Here is an 18,840-nt window from a genome sequence, read left to right as displayed (position 1 = left end):
ACTCAGAATAGGGGAACCAGGCTCGTTAGTCCGACAGGCACTGACATTCTGGAAAAACCAGAATAAGAATTTGTAGCGGCGCAGGCGCGGCTTGGCCACCTCAAGGCGACTGGCAAAGAAGGACCGCTTGCGACACGAGGAAGAAGGCCCATGTGCCGGCCGCTGTCTTCATAGGTTCCAGGGTTCCCCCGCTTGCTGTCCGGCTTTCCGGACCGTCTCTTCCCCCAGGGACCGGGACTAGCGCCCTCATGGCCGAGGTGAAGGTGAAAGTGCAGCCGCCCGACGCGGATCCGGTCGAAATCGAAAACAGGTAAATCAGTGAGTGAGAATTGTTTCCCGGCTCGGGAGGCCCCGCGAGGCGCTGGACCCCGTCTCCGGGACCCTCGCAAGTTCAGTGGACGCGCAGGGAGGGGATCGCGGGTGTTGGAACCCTCCTCCCATCCCCGGAAAACAGAACTCTTAATTTCGAAACGAGTCGGACAGTTTGCAAAATTGTGTAGCTGACCTTTCCCTGGTGCTGTTCGGGAAGCTCTACTGATGCGCTTCTTTCCCACATTAAGGTGATCCATGCTCAGAGTGAAGACTCGGCGTTTTCCCCATAGTACTTGTGGATACACGTTCTGATCCTGGATCGCCCTTGTCAATAAGGGAATTCCCGTGGCAGAACGTTTAGCCGAAGTTAGGGTGCAGTTTTCTGTTATGAAGCAACACAAGTCAGATGGTTTTAGTGCAGTATATAAGTGAAGATTTTAGGGCGCCCAAAGCCTATGCCGATTTTATGTATTCTACCGTGCACTGCAATTTTTAGGTTACCACATAGTTTTAAAGGACCCCAACTTTTTAAAACTATTATGAATAACACATATGATGATCCTAGGGCAAGATGAAAATTCGGGTTTATTTTTGTTTCTTAGAGATAATTCTAAAAGCAGGTCCCAGTTGTGGTGAATTGTCATAACAGATTTTGACTTCCCACCAGAAGTGTTTGATTTACCTCCTGCTCACAGACTTATGGCTATCCAAGGCACTGTATCTTCCCTTTGTCATACTTGTACCGTCTGAGAAAACTGAAGCCTCAGCTTTAATTAGTCTTTCTGTGTTTTCATTTGACTTTTGTTCTAATTTAAAGTTCATGTGAATAAGGAAAAGAAATGCTTCTCTTAAATACAATAAAAATGTAAACGTGTATTTCAAAAGCATCGTCCTCATTTTTAATATGCTTTGAATCAGAACCATTGTAGAAACCTAGATTATCTATCAGATGTGAAAAAAGGCACAATTCCAAACTGTTCTTCTTGTATTTTTTTCCCCTACCACCTCTTGAGATAGGTAGAAACATGAATATCATTAATGCCTTTGTTCCTAGGATTATAGAATTATGTCACCAGTTCCCTCATGGAATCACAGACCAAGTAATTCAGAATGAAATGCCGCATATAGAAGCCCAGCAGCGGGCAGTGGCCATCAATAGACTGTTGTCCATGGTAAGGTGAATCCAACTAGTTCATGTAATTACTTAAATGTTGTGATTGTCATTACTTCCTGTTATGTAGTCACGAAACCATTCTCAAAAGTGTGTTAGGTTGTGACTGATAAGACTCCAAACCAGGAAACAGCTCAGACTGCCTGAATTAAGGAAAGAAGAAGTAATATGCATTTTACAAGACAAATGAAATACTTGTATTTTAACTGTTATATTTAGTAACCTAATTGTCACTAAGCTACATAATGGCACACAGCTACCTATGGGCATAGTCTATTCACACCTTCTGTTTGCTTTTTACTGCTAGTAAAGGCAAATACATAGTAAAGGCTTTGGATCAAACACTTAAATAAGCTAGTATGAAGATTAAAAGACAAAAAATGGAAAAATCAACTATAGCTACAATAAACAGTTAAGGAATAAACATGTGATGATCAGGAAGAAATAGACAATCTGAACAGTCCAGTCACTAGTAGTAAAATGGAATTAGTAATCAAAAAACTCCCAGCAAACAAAAGTCCTGGACTGGATGGCTTCACAGGGGAGTTCTGGCAAACATATAAAGAAGAGCAAATACTAGTCCTTCTCAAACACTTCGAAAAAATTGAAGAGGGAAACACTCCCAAATTCGTTCTATGAGGCTCCCATTACTCTGATACCAAAACTAGACAAAGATGCTACCAAAAAAAGAAAATTAGAGGCCAGTGTCTCCGATGAATATACATGTAGAAATCCTCAACAAAATATTAGCAAACCAAATTCAACAGTATGCAAAAAGGATCATATACCATGACCAAATGGGATTTATTACAGGAAGGCAAAAATGGTTCAATATGCAGAAATCAATCAGTGTAATACACCACAGTAACAAAAGGAAGGATAAAATTCACATGATCTTCTCAATTGACACAGAAAAAGCATTTGGCAAAATTCAACATCCATTCATGATAAAAACTCTTAGCACAGTTGGTATAGAGGGAACATATTTCAACATAATAAAAGCCATTTATGACAGACCCATAGCTAACATCATATTCAGTGGTGAAAAGCTGAAAGCCTTTCCTCTAAAATCAGGAAGAAGGGAATTCCCTGGCAGTCCAGTGGTTAGGACTTGGTGCTTTCACTGCCAGAGCCCAGGCATACAAATGGGAAGGGAAGAAATAAAACTGTCCTTATTTGCAGATGACATGATACTATATATAGAAAACCCTAAAATCTCAATCAAAAAACTATTAGAACTAATAAATGAATTCAGTAAAGTTGCAGGGTCAAGATTAATACACAGAAATCTGTTGCTTTTCTATACACTAATAATGAACTATCAGAGGAAGCAAGAAAACAATCTTGTTTAAAAATCACACAAAAGGAATAAAATACCTAGGAATAAACTTAACCAAGGAGGTGAAAGACCTAACTTTGAAAATTATAAAACACTGATGAAGGAAATTGAAGGTGCTACAAAGAAATAGAAAGATATCCAATGTTCTTGGACTGGAGGAATTAATATTGTTAAAATGGGAACTTCCCTGGTGGTCCAGTGGTTAAGAATACACACTTCCACTTCAGGGGGCGTGGGTTCAGTTCCTGATTGGGGATCTAAGATCCTGCATGCTGCGTGGTGCAGCCATAAAATAAATAAATAAAAAGTAAAGACTATATTAATATTGTTTAAATGTCCATATTATCCAAAGCAATCTACAGATCTAATGTGATCCTTATCAAAATACCCAGGACATTTTTCACAGAACTAAAATAAATAATACGAAAATGTATGGGTAGCCACAAAAGAGCCCAAATAGCCAAAGCAATCTTGAGAGAAAAAGAACAAAGCTGGAGGTGTCATGCTTCCTGACTTCAGACTATACTACAAAGCCACAGTAATCAAAACGGTATAGTTCTGGCACAAAAAGAGATACATAGATCAATGGAACAGAATAGAGAGCCCAGAAATAAACCCATCCACTTACGGTCAATTAATTTAAGATGAAGGAATCAACAGTATACAATGGGGAAAAGAGTCTCTTCAACAAGTGGTGCTAGGAAAAATGGACAGCTACATGTAAAAAATGAAATTAGGACTTTTTCTCACACATATATAAAAATAAACTCAAAAAGGATTAAAGACTTAACTGTAAGACTGGAAACTGTAAAACTCCTGGAAGAAAACACAGGCAGAACACTGACATAAATTGTAGCAACATTTTTAGAGAAATGCAAATCAAAACAACAATGAGATATCACTCACACCTGTCAGAGTGACTATCATAAAAAAGACCACAAACAACAAATGTTGGTGAGGATGTGGAGAAAAGGGAATCCTTGTACACTGTTGGTGGGAATGTAAATTCGTGCCACCACTGTGGAAAACAGTATGGAGGTTCCTCAAAATACTAAAAATAGAGCTACCATATGATCCAGCAATTCTACTCCTGGGTATATATCCAAAGAAAATGAAAATACTAATTCAAAAAGATATATGCACCCAAATGTTCATAGCAGCATTATTTACAATAACCAAGATATGGAAGCAACCTAAGTGTCCATCAACAGATGAATGGATAAAGAAGATGTGGTACATATATACAATGGAATATTACTCAGCCATAAATAAGAACAAAATGATGCCCTTTGCAGCAACATGGTTGGACCTAAAGATTATCATACTAAGTGAAGTAAGTCAGACAGAGAAAGACAAATACACATATGATATCACTTATATGTGGGATCTAAAAAGTAAACAAAGGAATGAATATAACAAAACAGACTCACAGATATAGAAAACAAACTAGTGGTTACCAGTGGGGAGAGGGAGGGGCAAGATAAGGGTATGGGATTAAGAGGTACAACCTACTATGTATAAAATAAATTGGCTACAAGGATATATTGTACAGCACAGGGAATATAATCAATATTTTATAATAACTTTAAATGGAGTATAATCTATAAATATGAGATCACTATGTTGTACACCTGAAACTTATATAATATTGTAACTCAACTATACTTCAGTTCAAAAAAAAAGCAGTGCACCAGATTGCTGAACACTGTTCTAGCCAAAGGAAAAAACGAGTGTTGGTTTTTTCTGGTCAATTCACCATTGTGAAGGTCTTCAACTCCAGGATGGATAGAGCAAGGCATGCTGGGAAGTGTGGCAATTAAAAATGTTTTTGTTCTCGGACCCTCCCTTTTAGCCTTTTCTTTCTGTCTGAAAATTATGCTCAGCACCTCACTCTCTTTCACCACCTCTGCAACCCCACCTATTGCCAGTTCTGTCGGCTACAGGCTGTAGGCAGTGGTAGAGCTACTGAAGAATTTTAAGCAAGGGAGTAATTACTAATAAATCATGAGTGTTGCTGATTTTACCTCTTAAACAATTCTCAAATCTGTTCCACTGTTTCCATTCCTACTACCCCTGCATGTCTTCAGGCTCTTGGCTTTTACTTGGACTATTACAGTGCATCTTAACGGGCTTTCCTGGCTCCATGTGCCTCAGAGCAACCAGCCTGCTCTGTCTTAAATACAGATTTGACCAAGTCACTTTCCCACCAAAAACTCTTCTCTCAACTCTAGAGATTCAAGTCCACACTCCTGGGTTTACCACACTGAGCCCCTCCCTTCTGCACCCACCTCATCTCCCTCCACCCCTCCAACTCAAAAGTTAGTTTTCAGAAGGAACAGATGGTTTTTGGTTCCCTAGCAAATCACGCTGTTTCATGCCTCAGTTCCTTTGCTCATGCTGTCTTCCCTGCTTAGCAGGCCCTTTTTCCCTTTCCTCACAGACTGACTCCTCATTATTCTCAAGACTCATCTCTGCTATCGACTCCAGGGATCCTCACTGACCCCCCAGGCTGGGCCAAAGCTGCTTCTCTGAGAGGCCGTCCCACCCTTTACTTAGCTCTGTCTTAATGCCAACCCGATGGTATTGAAGTCAGCTGTGCAATTCTCTTTCAGAATCCATGTTTGTCCCCCCCAAACATATATCACAGTACAAGTGTTCAGTAAATGTTCATAGGCTGAGATGAACAACTGAATGGAGCCTCCAAATTGGGCTTTGTGGTTTGAGGGAGGGAGGGAAAGTATTGCTGTTTATCCATATATCAACCTAATTCCAAGTCATGGGTCTGCCCAGCCTTAACTCGTGGGAATGGGGCCTCTCTTAGCCGTGCTTCCCTGAACTGCTGGAAGCCCAGTGGTAACAGCCATCTGGGTTCTCCTAAGTTCAGACCCAAGGAAATGCAGAAGCGTGACACACATGCTTTGTTTTACTTGTGACTTGTATAAAAACAGAACTACCACAGGCCTTTTATTCATTGGTTGACCTTTCTGCCTAATTTTCATGTAACACTACAGAAATCACACATGTCAGTAAATGTTACTATTAACATTGTAAATTTCATTTACTCATTGTATCATAGAATATTTTTGCATGAATAGCCTTTATTTGAACTGTTTTAGACAAATTACATTTTACTATATTTATATATATTTATTGAATTTATTTGAATTAAATATGGATTTTTATTTATTATTCTAAAGCTGCTTGTTTAAAATTCTTTACACATTGATCATATAACCAAGCCAGGATCTAACATGTAGAAAATTGTTAGGTATTAATATTTGGGGAAATGGCGAGATAAAGAGTTAAGTTTTAAAAAGTACATCACATGTGACATGTAGGAAAAAACTTAAGTACTCAAGTGAAGAACTGGCAACTATGGGAGGTAGGCTATTTTAGTCCGTGTAAAATATTGAAGAATGCATTAATGTTTGTCATTGGATTTGATATATCTCCAAAATAATTCACTGTTATTTTCTTTTTTAAAAAAAACAACTTTAGGGTCAGCTGGATCTCTTAAGGAGCAATACAGGCCTTCTGTATAGAATAAAGGAGTCTCAGAATGCTGGGTAAGCACCTAATTTTTTATTTTAAGAAAATTTTAATATGATAAAAGTAATATATGTTTGGGGAAAAAAAGCCAGTACAGAATTGCATCATGTAAACCTGGCCCGTGTATCATCTCACCTCCCATATGCGTTCCATTTCCCAGAGATAGCTGCTGTTAATATTTTGGCATATATCCTTTCTTATAGGTATATATAAATACATATAGATGATTATATATTTATATACCATATATTTATATATAATCTCTCTCTCTTTTTTTTTCTTATTTTAACAAAAATGGGATCATGATATCCATACTGTTTTGCAACTTGTTTTTTTTCACTTACTATATCTTGGACATCTTTTCATTTGGTACATACAGCCCTGTCTCATTCTTTTTAAGGTAAGCCCTTCTTTTGGTAAATAAGTCAATGTGATGACCTTGTCTGCTCATTCGTTTCAGTAGTCTTGTAGATTATTAGATTATCCTGTACCTCTTTGCCTTTTTAATTCTCCTTTATTTCCCTGCAGTAAAATGAAAGGATCAGATAACCAGGAAAAACTAGTATATCAAATCATAGAGGATGCAGGAAATAAAGGTAAGCATGTAGAGGAACAGCAGAAACAACATTGTCTCTAGGACCAGATAGTGGGGACTGAGATCCTGGCTTCCCAGGATATGGATCAGTCAGTTCAGTATGCTGCCGTTTGTTAAAAGAAGAAAATATAACACACACACATATATATATAACAATATATAATGTACATACATTTGAAGGACACCCAGGAGTGACACTGTTGTTGCCTCAGGGAGATAGGAACGAGATGGCTGTGGGCAGGGATGGAAAGAGACTTCTGAATGTGGACCATATGAATATATTATCTATTCAAAATAAATAAATTAAAACTTAAGAGTTTTTTTTTTTAATCCTTACTTGCTAAATTTTGGAAGGTTTCGTTTCTTCCTCTTATCTGTAAATGGTGGATAATAACATCTCTGGTTTTTGCAAAAATCCGAGGGACGCCTAGTGCAGTGTGGCAGTGTCTGGTGTAGCTCCCTCAAGAGCTATTTAGTTCCTCTCCTGTTGCCCTTAAAGAACTTTATCGAAATTGCTGTTATTACAATTTAAGATCTGTTTGAGTCATTGATATTAGCTTTAACAATTACGATGTAATCTGAAGTCATATAATTTTTATATGTGTTGGGAAGTTAAATTAAAATTTTAAAAATAAATATGATGAAGTCATTCTCTATTTTAAAAAAATCTTCCTATCTTATTATGCCTTCACGTTGGGAAGAAAATACAGCAAAATGTTTTAACATAAATTCCTTTTATACATATAACACATATTTCCTTCTTTGAAAGAAAAATCATAGCTTTCTGCACAGGCTTTTAGTGACTATGGGAACTGTAATCTTTCTATTTTCCAAATATAGTGCTGTATAAATAATGGACATACATGCACACAGATGCTCTCATAAAGTGTTTTTTGCTCTCATCAAGGGTGGCAGCCAACCCAGACCCAAACTTAAGGTTGTTTTTCACATATACAATCTAAAGTGATATTTAAAGAAAAAAAGAGGTTGGGATGTAGGGGGGCATGGAAAAGGCAATATATGTTAATTCAGTGACATTCAAGATTTTTCTTCCATTACAAAAATGTCCTTTTCATATGTTTTTTAAAAGGTGCCACACTGGCATTCCAAGAAATTTCCGGTTAGAAAATAGAACATATAACTTATGTATTGTTTTGCATATTTTTGTTACTTTATCTGAGACTCTTACGTCTAATTCATTTTTCCTATAGCTATGCTCTAGGAATATATACATATTTTGCTAGATTTATAATGAGATATAAGCAATGGGAAAAGAAACACATATCCTATAGTGTTCAACTTATTTTACTTTACTTTCTTATAGGAATATGGAGCAGAGATATCCGATACAAAAGCAACTTGCCATTAACAGAAATTAACAAAATTCTAAAGAATCTGGAAAGTAAAAAGCTAATTAAAGCTGTTAAGTCTGTGGCAGTGAGTAACCATCTCTTTTCTTCCCCTGGATGTTCTCTGTACATATATTACTCCAAGTATATTTCAGGTTTTTATTCTTTAAGCTATGTCATGATTTAAAACAACTGGTCAAAAAAGATTTTTTAAATTTTAGCTCATATCGGATGGTTTGGAGATGCTGCTTTAGATATGTCACTGCCAGTTAACTCTTAGAGTCTTACCCACTCAAAAATCTAAAACTACTTACTCGCTTCAGTAAAGAATTTGGGGGATCACGAACATTTTTCCTGGATTTTGTGGTATGTAAGATAATTTATTTCAACCTGGTGTATGAGATTACCCATTCCACAAATACCCGTCGTGCATTTGCTGTGTGCTGGGCACTGTTCTGGGGGCTTGGAATACATCAGTGAGCAGGTCACAGAAAGTTCTCTGCCCTGGCCCTGGTGGAGCATCTGTTCCAGCACATGGGATTTCTCCTCCTCCTCTTGCCAGCCACCCCGTCACATCCTCCAGGGGCTCCAGGATCCAGAGCTGGCTCCAGGAGACACATTGCTGACTTCACTGATTGAGGCATCAGAGGAGCTGGGGTGCTCCTAGATTAAAGTGTGCTTGAACACAAAATTCAGCAAATAAAAATTTGATAGTCATCAGTGGTTTTATTTATCAATGGTATTTATGTCCTACCACTCCCTCATTTAGAATATTATTTCTCTTCCACATTTTTATTGGATAATTTCAAATATGTACAAAAGTATAGAAAATAACAAAATGAATCCCCATGTACCCATGCCTAGCTTCATTTTGCCAATCATGCTGTACATCTTTATTTTTAGTAGCAGCTTTATTGAGATTTAATTCAGTGGGTTTTAGTATATTCACAGAGTTCTGCAGTCACCACACTGTTCTAATTTTTTAAATTATATCTTTTTAATGTTGCTGTGTTTTGTTTTGTTTTGGGTTTTTTTGGCCATGCCGTGTGGCTTGTGGGATCTTAGTTCCCTGACCAGGGATTGAACCTGGGCCAAGACAGTGACAGCACCGAGTCCTAACCACTGGACTGCCAGGGAACTACCAATATGTGGTCTTTAGTGTCTGGCTTCTTTCACTTAGCATGATGTTTTCAAAGTTTCAGACTAAAGTAGTATTAGATTGTAACCCAAAGCATAAAATAAATATTCATGAGAACATACTAATATAAATGTTTGAATAAATAAATCAATGGGCGAGAATAGAGAAGTCTTCATGCAGAAGAATTCCAAATAACTTGTGTAGACTCTTCATCCTCAAGGAAGTAGAGCGAACTCCCAGTCTTTAAGTGTGGACTGTGCGTGGTGGCTTCCTTCCACATATGGAAAGGTCAGGACAAAAAGGTAACTTTACAGTGGAGAAAACTGAGAAACACTACCTCAAACCAGGTGATGGATTTATAATGTCAAGGCTGATAAGTTATATTGATGACAATCAATCATCATTTAGTGATGATCAAGTACTCTTGATATGACATGATGAGAAGTGCACTTTACCTCTGTGGTCTTTTTTCCAGTCTACTCAGACAAATCCCAATTAAGGGACTTCCTACAGAATTTTTTGCCAGTAATTCTAAAAAATGGCAAATTCACCAATAACAAGGAAAGTCTGAGAAACTGTCACAACCAAAGTCTGCCTCATGTATAATAAATTTGTAATAATATGGAATTCTGGATAGGATCCTGGACCATTAAAAGGACATTAGGGAAAAACGAAGGGAATCTGAATAAAGTGTAGACTTTATAATTAATATTGACCTATCAATATTGTTTCATTAGCTATAACAGATGTACTCTGGTAATGTCAGGTGTTAGTACTAGAGGAAGCTGAGCACAAGGTCCCATCTTCACAATAATTCTGTAAATCCCAAACTGCTCTGAAATATGAAGCTTTGGGGGTTTTTAAGTCTTAGTTTTGGAAGACTATTTTGTTACCTCTAACCATCTACTGTGCGTGTTTTTTCCTAGGCCTCAAAAAAGAAGGTGTACATGCTCTATAACCTGCAGCCAGACCGCTCTGTGACCGGTGGAGCCTGGTACAGTGACCAGGATTTTGAATCTGAATTTGTAGAGGTGCTTAACCAACAGTGTTTTAAATTCCTGCAAACCAAGGTGAGGCATAATTGAGGAAACATCACTCCAAGTATAGTTTTTTTAAGTTTCTTCATAAGGAATGTTTAATCTTGTGTATCATATCTTACAGGAATTGAAAACATTGAAATTGGTCATTTTTACTAAACAAAATATGTCCTGTTGTTGTTCTCACTATGAATTGTATTCAGAAGGCACCAGAATTCTTCCTGAAATTTATGTTTCTACCCTTATAGGCAGAAACAGCACGAGAAAGCAAACAGAATCCAATGATACAAAGAAATAGTTCATTTGCTTCATCACATGAAGTGTGGAAGTATATCTGTGAATTGGGGATCAGTAAGGTTAGAACTCGGTTTCTAATTTTCATCTTATTTCTAAAAACTTATTCTTCATCATAGGGATATAGTTTACAATGTATTGCAAACACAGCTGACCCAGACCCTTTTTTCTGGTGATACCCATGTACATTCCGCAGAACCCACTTTGAGGAAGTACTGTCCTAAGGCAGTCAGGCAATGGCGGTCATTGCCGTCGGGCACTTTCTGAACTGTATGTACCTGAGCTTGGGCTACAGAGCAGCAGAGTGGAGGCCTGGCAGTGCATTTCACTACCAGATTCAAAAGTCTGTTCTGACAAGTTCTTGATTCTCTTGGGGACGTTTCCATATATGTGCCAGACATCCATCATCATAGCAGTTGTCGTTTACTGGTATTTTCCTACTTATGAGATGTTAGTGGCATTGTCAGCACATTCTCTGAAGATCTGTACAGACACACTGTGCTTGATACTCTTCATCATCAGAGAAGAAGCTGAAGTGGCTGCTTGGACAAATTTTCATTTCCTGGGCTCCAGATCTCTCTTTCATAAAAAAACAGGAATTTGGACTATTTGATGTCTAAAATACCTTTCTGCTCAAGCATTTTATAACCCTCCATCAAATTCTTGCCAAAGAATGTTACAAGATGTCTAGATTTTCCTTGGGAGGGTGAAGACATCAGCAAGTGTCAAGCTCAGTGCGAGCTCAGAGCCCTGCCCCTGGCATTTGAGGGTCTGTGCTCACTTCGGCCATTGTTCAGCCTCTTTATGCCTCCATTTACTCTCCAGCATAATCCTTCCCCATTTCACCAAGGAATTGTGGCCTTTTATGTTTTTTAACACCCTCCAAAATGATGTCTCCTTGTCCTTTTTGGGTCCTTTCTAACGTATCCCTTTTGTAGGTAGAGTTGTCCATGGAGGACATTGAGACCATCTTAAATACACTCATTTATGATGGGAAAGTGGAGATGACTATCATCGCTGCAAAAGAAGGCACCGTAGGCAGTGTGGACGGACACATGAAACTGTACAGGGCAGTCAATCCGATCATCCCGCCCACGGGATTGGTCCGGGCCCCCTGCGGACTCTGCCCGGTGAGTTACAATGGCTTCCCTTTACACTTAACTGCCACCGAGTGCAGATGCCACATAATGCATATCAAGCATACCCTAGTTTTCTCAAACTCAGGGTTGACCAAGAACTGTGGAAGCCTCCATGGAACCTTGATGACAGAGCTTCAACGAACAAATCATCACCTTGTATTCTTTCTTAGAATAACCATGTTAAGGAAATTTGTTTTCTGCTCTTGGCCCCAAAATGGACATTTTTTTTCTTTTTGGCTGCACTGCACGGCATGTGGGATCTTAGTTCCCTGACCAGGGGTCGAACCTGCACCCCCTGCAGTGGAAGCGTGGAGTCTTGACCACTGGACTGCCAGGGAAGTCCCCAGATGGACGATTTTTGATGAGGGCTAATCATTTCACCTCAGTAGGGAGGGAAATGAGATTTGTTGAGAACCTACTATGGGCCAGACATGTTCTTGAAGATTTCTGTGGTCTCATTTAATCCTCCTTACGTCCCTTGGAGCTAGTGATGTTACTTCCCTTTAAGTGTGAGGGAACTCAGGCTGAGGGCGACCTAAGCATTCAGCTGAGACACAACAACCAGGACTCACACCCAGAGGTGATGTGCTTTCCCTCGAGGCCCGCCCCACACTCTTCATTCTTTTGTTCCCAGATAGTCTCTGAAAGCCACCTGTGTGCAGCAGGCACCGTGCCAGCCCTTGTGGCATTTATATCCTTGGGCTGTTAGTCCGTGTTTTATTGTCTACATGCCTAAGCTCTCTATGCCCTGGTTTCAACTCCTAGAAAAAAGGCTAACCTGTTGGGAATTCTATTTAGCACCCTTCACAAAAAGGAAGGTGGCTCGACATGAAACATTTGGTTAGTTAAGATTAAGTCATTCGTGTGTATATATCTCCCTTCCTGGACTCTTGTTACCTGCCTTCTGCCCAGTGGGTAGGTGGATATGGTCGGCTTAGTGCTACAGTGAAAGGTCTCTCACTCTATGATCACAGAGCAGGTCCTGTTCCAGTATGTTCTTATTTACAGTCCTAACCTCTTTCACTTCGAAAGTTTTGTTTTTAATATTGCTTTAAATAAATGGTTGGATCTTGGATATTTTGTTAGAATTTTGTTGTAGTTGATATTTAAGACATTACCTATAATGTAATAATTTTAAAACTTCAGTTTGAATATAACCTTTTTTCTTTTTTAAAGGTTTTTGACGACTGCCATGAAGGTGGTGAGATTTCACCATCTAACTGTATTTACATGACAGAGTGGCTCGAATTTTAATAGAGAGCTATGAACTTTACTGACATTTTGCAAATGAAGTTACTTTGGGAACAAATAATTTGATTCCTGATGGCACATCAAATTCCCTTGAAAGCAAACCTCAAGATAAAAACTTGCTGCTACGAAAAAAATTTTTTCAATCTATGAAGACTAAATTTACATTGGTAGAGTAGGCAACAGGACATGAAACAGGTAAGGTTAGTAGTGAAATCCATTCTTCCATAAGTAAAATACTTTGAACTCCTGGAAGACCACCTTCTGAAGCTTTCAAGACTCTTGATGATTCACGGGAAAAGAAGCAAATATGTTCATATTCACCAAGTACTGTGATAACGGCTAGAGCTTTAAAATGCCTGTTTTAAAGTTACTTATTAAGGTCTTCATTGGGAAATTTTTATATATGACCCAGTGTCACCATTTCTGTTTTCTCAGCAGTTTCATTGAGAAGAAATGAAAAAGAAGGCAGGAATAGCAGGGGAGAACGCAGACTTGGGGCATGAGGGGGGGACACAGTGGAACATCCCTTTTCTACACACTGTTGATGCCTTTTTATGTCCGCAATATTCTTTCAGAGGATTATGCCTCTGTACTTACCTCAAACCCAAATGACGCTGTTGTCAAGGATATCTTTTTAGTGTATAAATATTAATTACTCTCATCTTAAATGGAATATTTTCACTGGTTCTTCTTTGTTAAAGTCTTACAAGTTTCACTCTGTGGCTCAATTGTATTATTTGCTAGAATTTTCCCCTGGATTCTTATTTAACTAAAATTAAAACTAAAAAGAATCCATTGCCCTCCATTCACTTTATTGGGCGGGGTGGGGGCGATTATCATTCTTCTTTCCTTATCCTGTTTTAGATTTTTTTCCATATTCTGTTCTAAAATTCATGGTGTAATAGGTCTAAACTAAGCAGGAAGCCATTATAATTGTCCTCAGTTCTAATAGCACTTTCAGTCCCAATCTTCAGCTCAACAGAAAACAATAGGTTACTTGATGTATTGTTACACAGAAGTTAGCTATAGGTCTTTTTAGGATCTCAACTGTCATATTTTCACTTCGTAGCGCCACTTAAAAGTTTCTGTGTCCAGGCCAAAAGCGGGGGACCGAGGGAAAGGGAAGCTCTGCTGGGGCCTGAGTTCAAACACCAGGTTTGGAGAACCAACACAAGGGTTATTTTGAGATAAACAGTAAAATAAAATTCAGCTCAGTATCCAGTTTTTAAGAACCAGATAAATTCTGTGGCCAGCTGTACAGAATTAGCCTTTGATGACACTGGTGCTTTGAAACAAAGATCATTTCAAGTACTAGATGTGTAAGATCCAGAAGAATCTGGGAGCCTGAAACTAGAGGGTTTCCGATCCACTCTCAGAGAGAGCTGGAATGCTAAGAACAATATCTGCCCTTCCTGGGACCTAGCCTGTCACAGGGGCGCTCATCTTATTTAATGACAAAACTGAGCTTGGAGGAGACTTAGAAGTGGAACGAAGGAAGCAGTTTGTGTTTTAAATACACTTTGTACTGTATCTTGACAGCCAGAGATTTTTTTAAGTTTACAATCAGTAGCTAAAACAAAAGTATTCCTTGCCTACCAGAATAAAGAGCTCCTATAAACTTGTTTCCCTTAGCATGGTTTTCATTCTGAATATTAACTAAAGAAGGATAGAGACAATCTTTTTTTTAAAATTCATTTATTTATTTTTTAAATTAAAAAAATTTTTTTTTTTAGCGTTGGGTCTTCGTTGCTGTGCGCCGGCTTTCTCTAGTTGCAGCGAGTGGGGGCTACTCTTCGTTGTGGTGCGCGGGCTTCTCATTGTGGTGGCTTCTCTTTGTTGCGGCTTCTCTTTGTTGCGGAGCATGGGCTCTAGGCGCGTGGGCTTCAGTAGTTGTGGCACGCGGGCTCTAGAGCGCAGGCTCAGTAGTTGTGGCACACGTACTCAGTAGTTGTGGCTTGCAGGCTCTAGAGCGCAGGCTCAGTAGCTGTGGCGCACGGGCTTAGTTGCTCTGCCGCATGTGGGATCTTCCCAGACCAGGGCTCGAACCCGTGTCCCCTGCATTGGCAGGCAGATTCTTAACCACTGAGCCACTAGGGAAGCCCCGAGACAATAATTTTAAAATACAGCACCTCTGTTGATCATTAAATGGATATCTACCCTACAGGAGTAAACTCTGACCAAAACAAATTGTGGTGCTCTAGACTCACGACAACACCAAAAAATCAAATTGTAAGTGAAGTTCTAACCTTACACTTGATTTCCATTTAGTGTAAGGTATTTTGCTCACCTGAAAAGATATTCCCTAGAGTCTATCAAGGCCCGTCTCTGCTTTATAAAGATCTGTAGAGAGTCAAACAGAGAATCATGAAAGGCCATGATTTGACGGTTTAAATGAATAGTCCATGTGGAGTTCTTCCCTGAAACTCCTCTGATCTTAGTTTGGTGATGAGTAAGTTTTATAGGATCATAATTTTTATGGTGATCAACTAATAGGCAAACTAGTCAAACAAAAGTAACTTCAAGTTGAGTCACTTCTACGTTGGTGGTGGGTGAGGGAAGCACGTAACACGCGCTGTAGTGCAGTGCTGTCCAATAGAACCTTCTATGAGGATGGAAATGCTCTATATCTGTGTCCAGTAATGGAGGCACTAGTCAGCCGTGGCTGGTGAGCACCTGAACCGTGGCTTCTGTGAATGAAGAACTGAACGTTTTCTTTGCTGGCGCCCTGTGGTTACTGGTTACCATACTATCAGCCCAACTCAACCATCGTATTCAAGTTACTATTTTTTTTTTTTTTTGCAGTACGCGGGGCTCTCACCGTCGCGGCCTCTCCCATTGCGGAGCACAGGCTCAGCGGCCATGGCTCACGGGCCCAGCCGCTCCGCGGCATGTGGGATCCTCCTGGACTGAGGCACAAACCCATGTCCCCTGCATCGGCAGGCGGACTCTCAACCACTGTGCCACCAGTGAAGCCCCCCTCAAGTTATTTTTATAGGAATAAAGAATATCAAATTATTTCTCAATTGTATATATTTGGTTTTTTCTACAGAGGAAGAGGACAATAAAGTATTATGAACTGTTATTTGTATAAGTTTGTGAATTTTTTTGAGAAAGGACTTCAGAAAACAAGGCAGAGAATATGTAGAACAATGACTACTTCCAAATAATTGAAATAGAATCAAGCTTTGATTATAGGCTTGGTCAAATCAATGCTAAACAGCTTCTCTAAGAAAAGTATTCAATGGATTTATCTACTTTGTTTTTCACTAACTTGCCAAATAAACTTTTTAATCTTTATTTTTAATTATAAAAGACAGTGCACAAACTCAAATAATCCCAAGGTGTATAATGTAAAAAGGAGACGTCCACCACACCATAACTACCAAAATTCCCATCCCCTAAGATAACTGCTGCTAAAAATTTAGAGAATCTCTCCTGACATTTTTTGAGCACACTTAGAAATCAAAAGCCTTTTCAGGTTCAAATGATGGCTTTGAATTTTCGTTAGGTATCAACAGTGTGGGAATTCACATTATTGCAGCAAATATCAGGTGTGAATTTACTGGAAATTGTTTTGAGATGTTACTTGGGGATAATAATAGCCAAAAAAACGTTGGAAAATGAAAAAGCGTTATTTTTGAGGGAGTATGATTAGAAGAAAAATCATGGAATGCTGCTGAAAGAGATATAAAGGACCATGGAAATTAAAAGGTAGAACACTTTACAGAACAAAATCTGAGATATGGAAAGATCATTTTTAAAAATATTTAAGACTTTGTAACAAAATCCAAACTGTTCCCATGACTTCATCCTTTGACATCATGTCTATTTCTCAGGCTTTTCTCAAGCTCTAAAGCACTGGCTAAGTGAATACGTACAGCAAGAGGTCACACATGGATGGCTTGGCCTTTGTGTCTTGCTGTGTTTGCAAATTTTTTATTTACGCTGTAGTTGCCAACTAACCACCCATATGTCTGTGGACTGAACGTAATTCATGTACATGTGGATTACATATACATACACTTATGGTCCCTAAATACAAAAGTGTATTAATTTCTTTCCTTGAAAATCAGAAAACTGGCAATGCCTTGTCAAATTCCCACATGGCAACAATCCAGACAGGGCCCAGCAGTAGTTCTCCCTGTCGCCCTAATCCTTGCCAGTCTGGTCTTAGACCGATCCCTGCCTGACCCTGCAGACCCTTGCCTCAACCTCCTTGTCTGTCACTCTCTCAACATGTTAAGGACATGTTATGATGCAACTCCTACAGCATAACATGAAACCTGTTTAGTTTTAATCTGGACTAGGGATCAGGAAACCTGGGTTTCATTTGTGTCTTATTCACTTTGTATAGGTAAGGGCGGTTAAGCTGTCCCACGTCCCTTATTAAATGGGAAAAATACTGTTTTTGGTCAGAGCAATTTGAGGAGATGTAGGTTCTATGGAAAATGAAAATACTGTTTGTAAGTTAGTTTGAATATTGAAACGTGTGTGTGTTTTGGACCTTAATTTGATCTGGTTTGCAGGCCCGCTATTCATCTGATAATGGATGATTGTCATCTGTTCATAACCTGATCGTTGCCCGACTCCCATGTCCTTACGCACAACAGCAGGAACGACCCTGGCTATCCTGGCACTTTCAGCATGGACTTGACCACACTAACCAATTCATGAAACTCTGTGTTCTGGAAATGGCCACGGTCAGTGAATCTGTACAATTTGGCTTCCAACCTGTTGGCCACTTCTTGTTGTTCCTTCCAAGGAAGGAAAGGATCGTCGGTGGAGCCAAACTGCACAATGTGAGGGCAGTTGGCTTTGATCTTCTCCCACTGCCAGGGGCGGCTGAAGTATCCTATGAGAAGAACACACAACCTCTCAGTGTCATGGATACTTTCCATTCTCACCACTCTAGTGAGGACCATGGAAGAGACTCAGAGAATCAGAGCCCAAGTGTTGAGTTAGAAGCCCTTCTTCAGTTTTCAGATCCGTAGGGCTTGATACCATAGCTACTGGTGAAGGGAGAGGCTAGGGCTCAGGGGTTCAGTTCTAGACTACAGGTTAGATAGTGGCTCACTGCCCTCTCTAAGTGCCTAACTTATACCTAAAGATGGGTGGTAAATATTCCTCATGTGCTGTTAGATTTTGTGTTAACCTGTTGGAAGACAGTGCTGTTTTACTACCTGAGCGTGCAGCCCCGTGGCTATAGGAAGGGCTCTTCCGGTTTCTGCCTTCAGACTTACCGCTTGCCCGTTCGTTGTCATCCCCCAGGTCAGACGTGTACGCAGACACTAACACGATAGCACACACCCGGTGGGTCTCTGCGTACCTGGAGCGAGAGGAATGGTGTAGCTGATGTTTAATGTTAAATCTGGTCCCAGAAAGTCAGTAAGCCATCCAAAACTCATTTGATTTAGCTTACAGAAAGCACATGCTATAGGCTGCTGAGGTTAGTAGGAAAAAGAGCAAGGAAAATGCAGAAATATGAGCCCGGTGGTTAATCACCTCACCTGGGCTACCTGAGTTTCTACTCTGTTTTCAAGGTAGTGCAAACCTCTTCCATAATTCTTTCTGAATAAACATAAAAAGTGTAATCATTCCCTTTGATGTGTGCATTCGTCGGCATTACTTGGTTGGTTAACATGTGGATTCCCAGGCTCAGCCCGGAG

The 18,840-nt window shown here is 39.5% G+C and overlaps 2 protein-coding genes across 9 annotated transcripts in view; one reads left to right on the top strand and one right to left on the bottom strand.

Annotated features, from left to right (window-relative positions):
• Positions 1-7: 7 nt before the first annotated feature.
• POLR3F (RNA polymerase III subunit F) lies at positions 8-15,185 on the top strand. Of its 2 annotated transcripts, XM_079943780.1 has the most exons (9): positions 138-310; positions 1,367-1,484; positions 6,321-6,388; positions 6,900-6,967; positions 8,291-8,403; positions 10,380-10,523; positions 10,739-10,846; positions 11,723-11,914; positions 13,100-15,185. In XM_079943780.1, exons 1-9 carry the CDS (start codon positions 249-251, stop codon positions 13,175-13,177), a joined length of 951 nt encoding a protein of 316 aa, XP_079799906.1. In that variant the 5' UTR covers positions 138-248; the 3' UTR covers positions 13,178-15,185. The 2 variants fall into 2 exon arrangements, with proteins under 2 accessions (XP_079799905.1, XP_079799906.1); XM_079943779.1 differs by lacking the exon at positions 13,100-15,185 and having other exon boundaries at positions 8-310; positions 11,723-12,255.
• Positions 15,089-18,840, bottom strand: part of RBBP9 (RB binding protein 9, serine hydrolase) — an 18,859-nt gene continuing 15,107 nt past the window's right edge. For 4 of the 7 annotated variants that reach the window (XM_079943783.1, XM_079943784.1, XM_079943781.1 and 1 more), the window contains 2 exons: positions 18,415-18,500; positions 17,785-18,026 (listed from right to left, as the gene is read on the bottom strand). In XM_079943783.1, the coding sequence (XP_079799909.1) occupies positions 17,800-18,026; positions 18,415-18,500 (313 nt within the window). In that variant the 3' untranslated portion in view covers positions 17,785-17,799. Of the gene's footprint in view, positions 15,230-17,784; positions 18,027-18,414; positions 18,501-18,840 lie in introns of those variants that run through there. The other 3 variants (XM_079943782.1, XM_079943785.1, XR_013831473.1) reach the window with 2 other exon arrangements.

The sequence above is a fragment of the Stenella coeruleoalba genome, assembly GCF_951394435.1.
Source record: "Stenella coeruleoalba genome assembly, chromosome: 15".
Taxonomy (NCBI): Eukaryota; Metazoa; Chordata; class Mammalia; order Artiodactyla; family Delphinidae; genus Stenella; species Stenella coeruleoalba.
The sequence above is the reverse complement of the archived record's forward strand: the minus strand, read 5'-3'. Positions and strand labels throughout refer to the sequence as shown.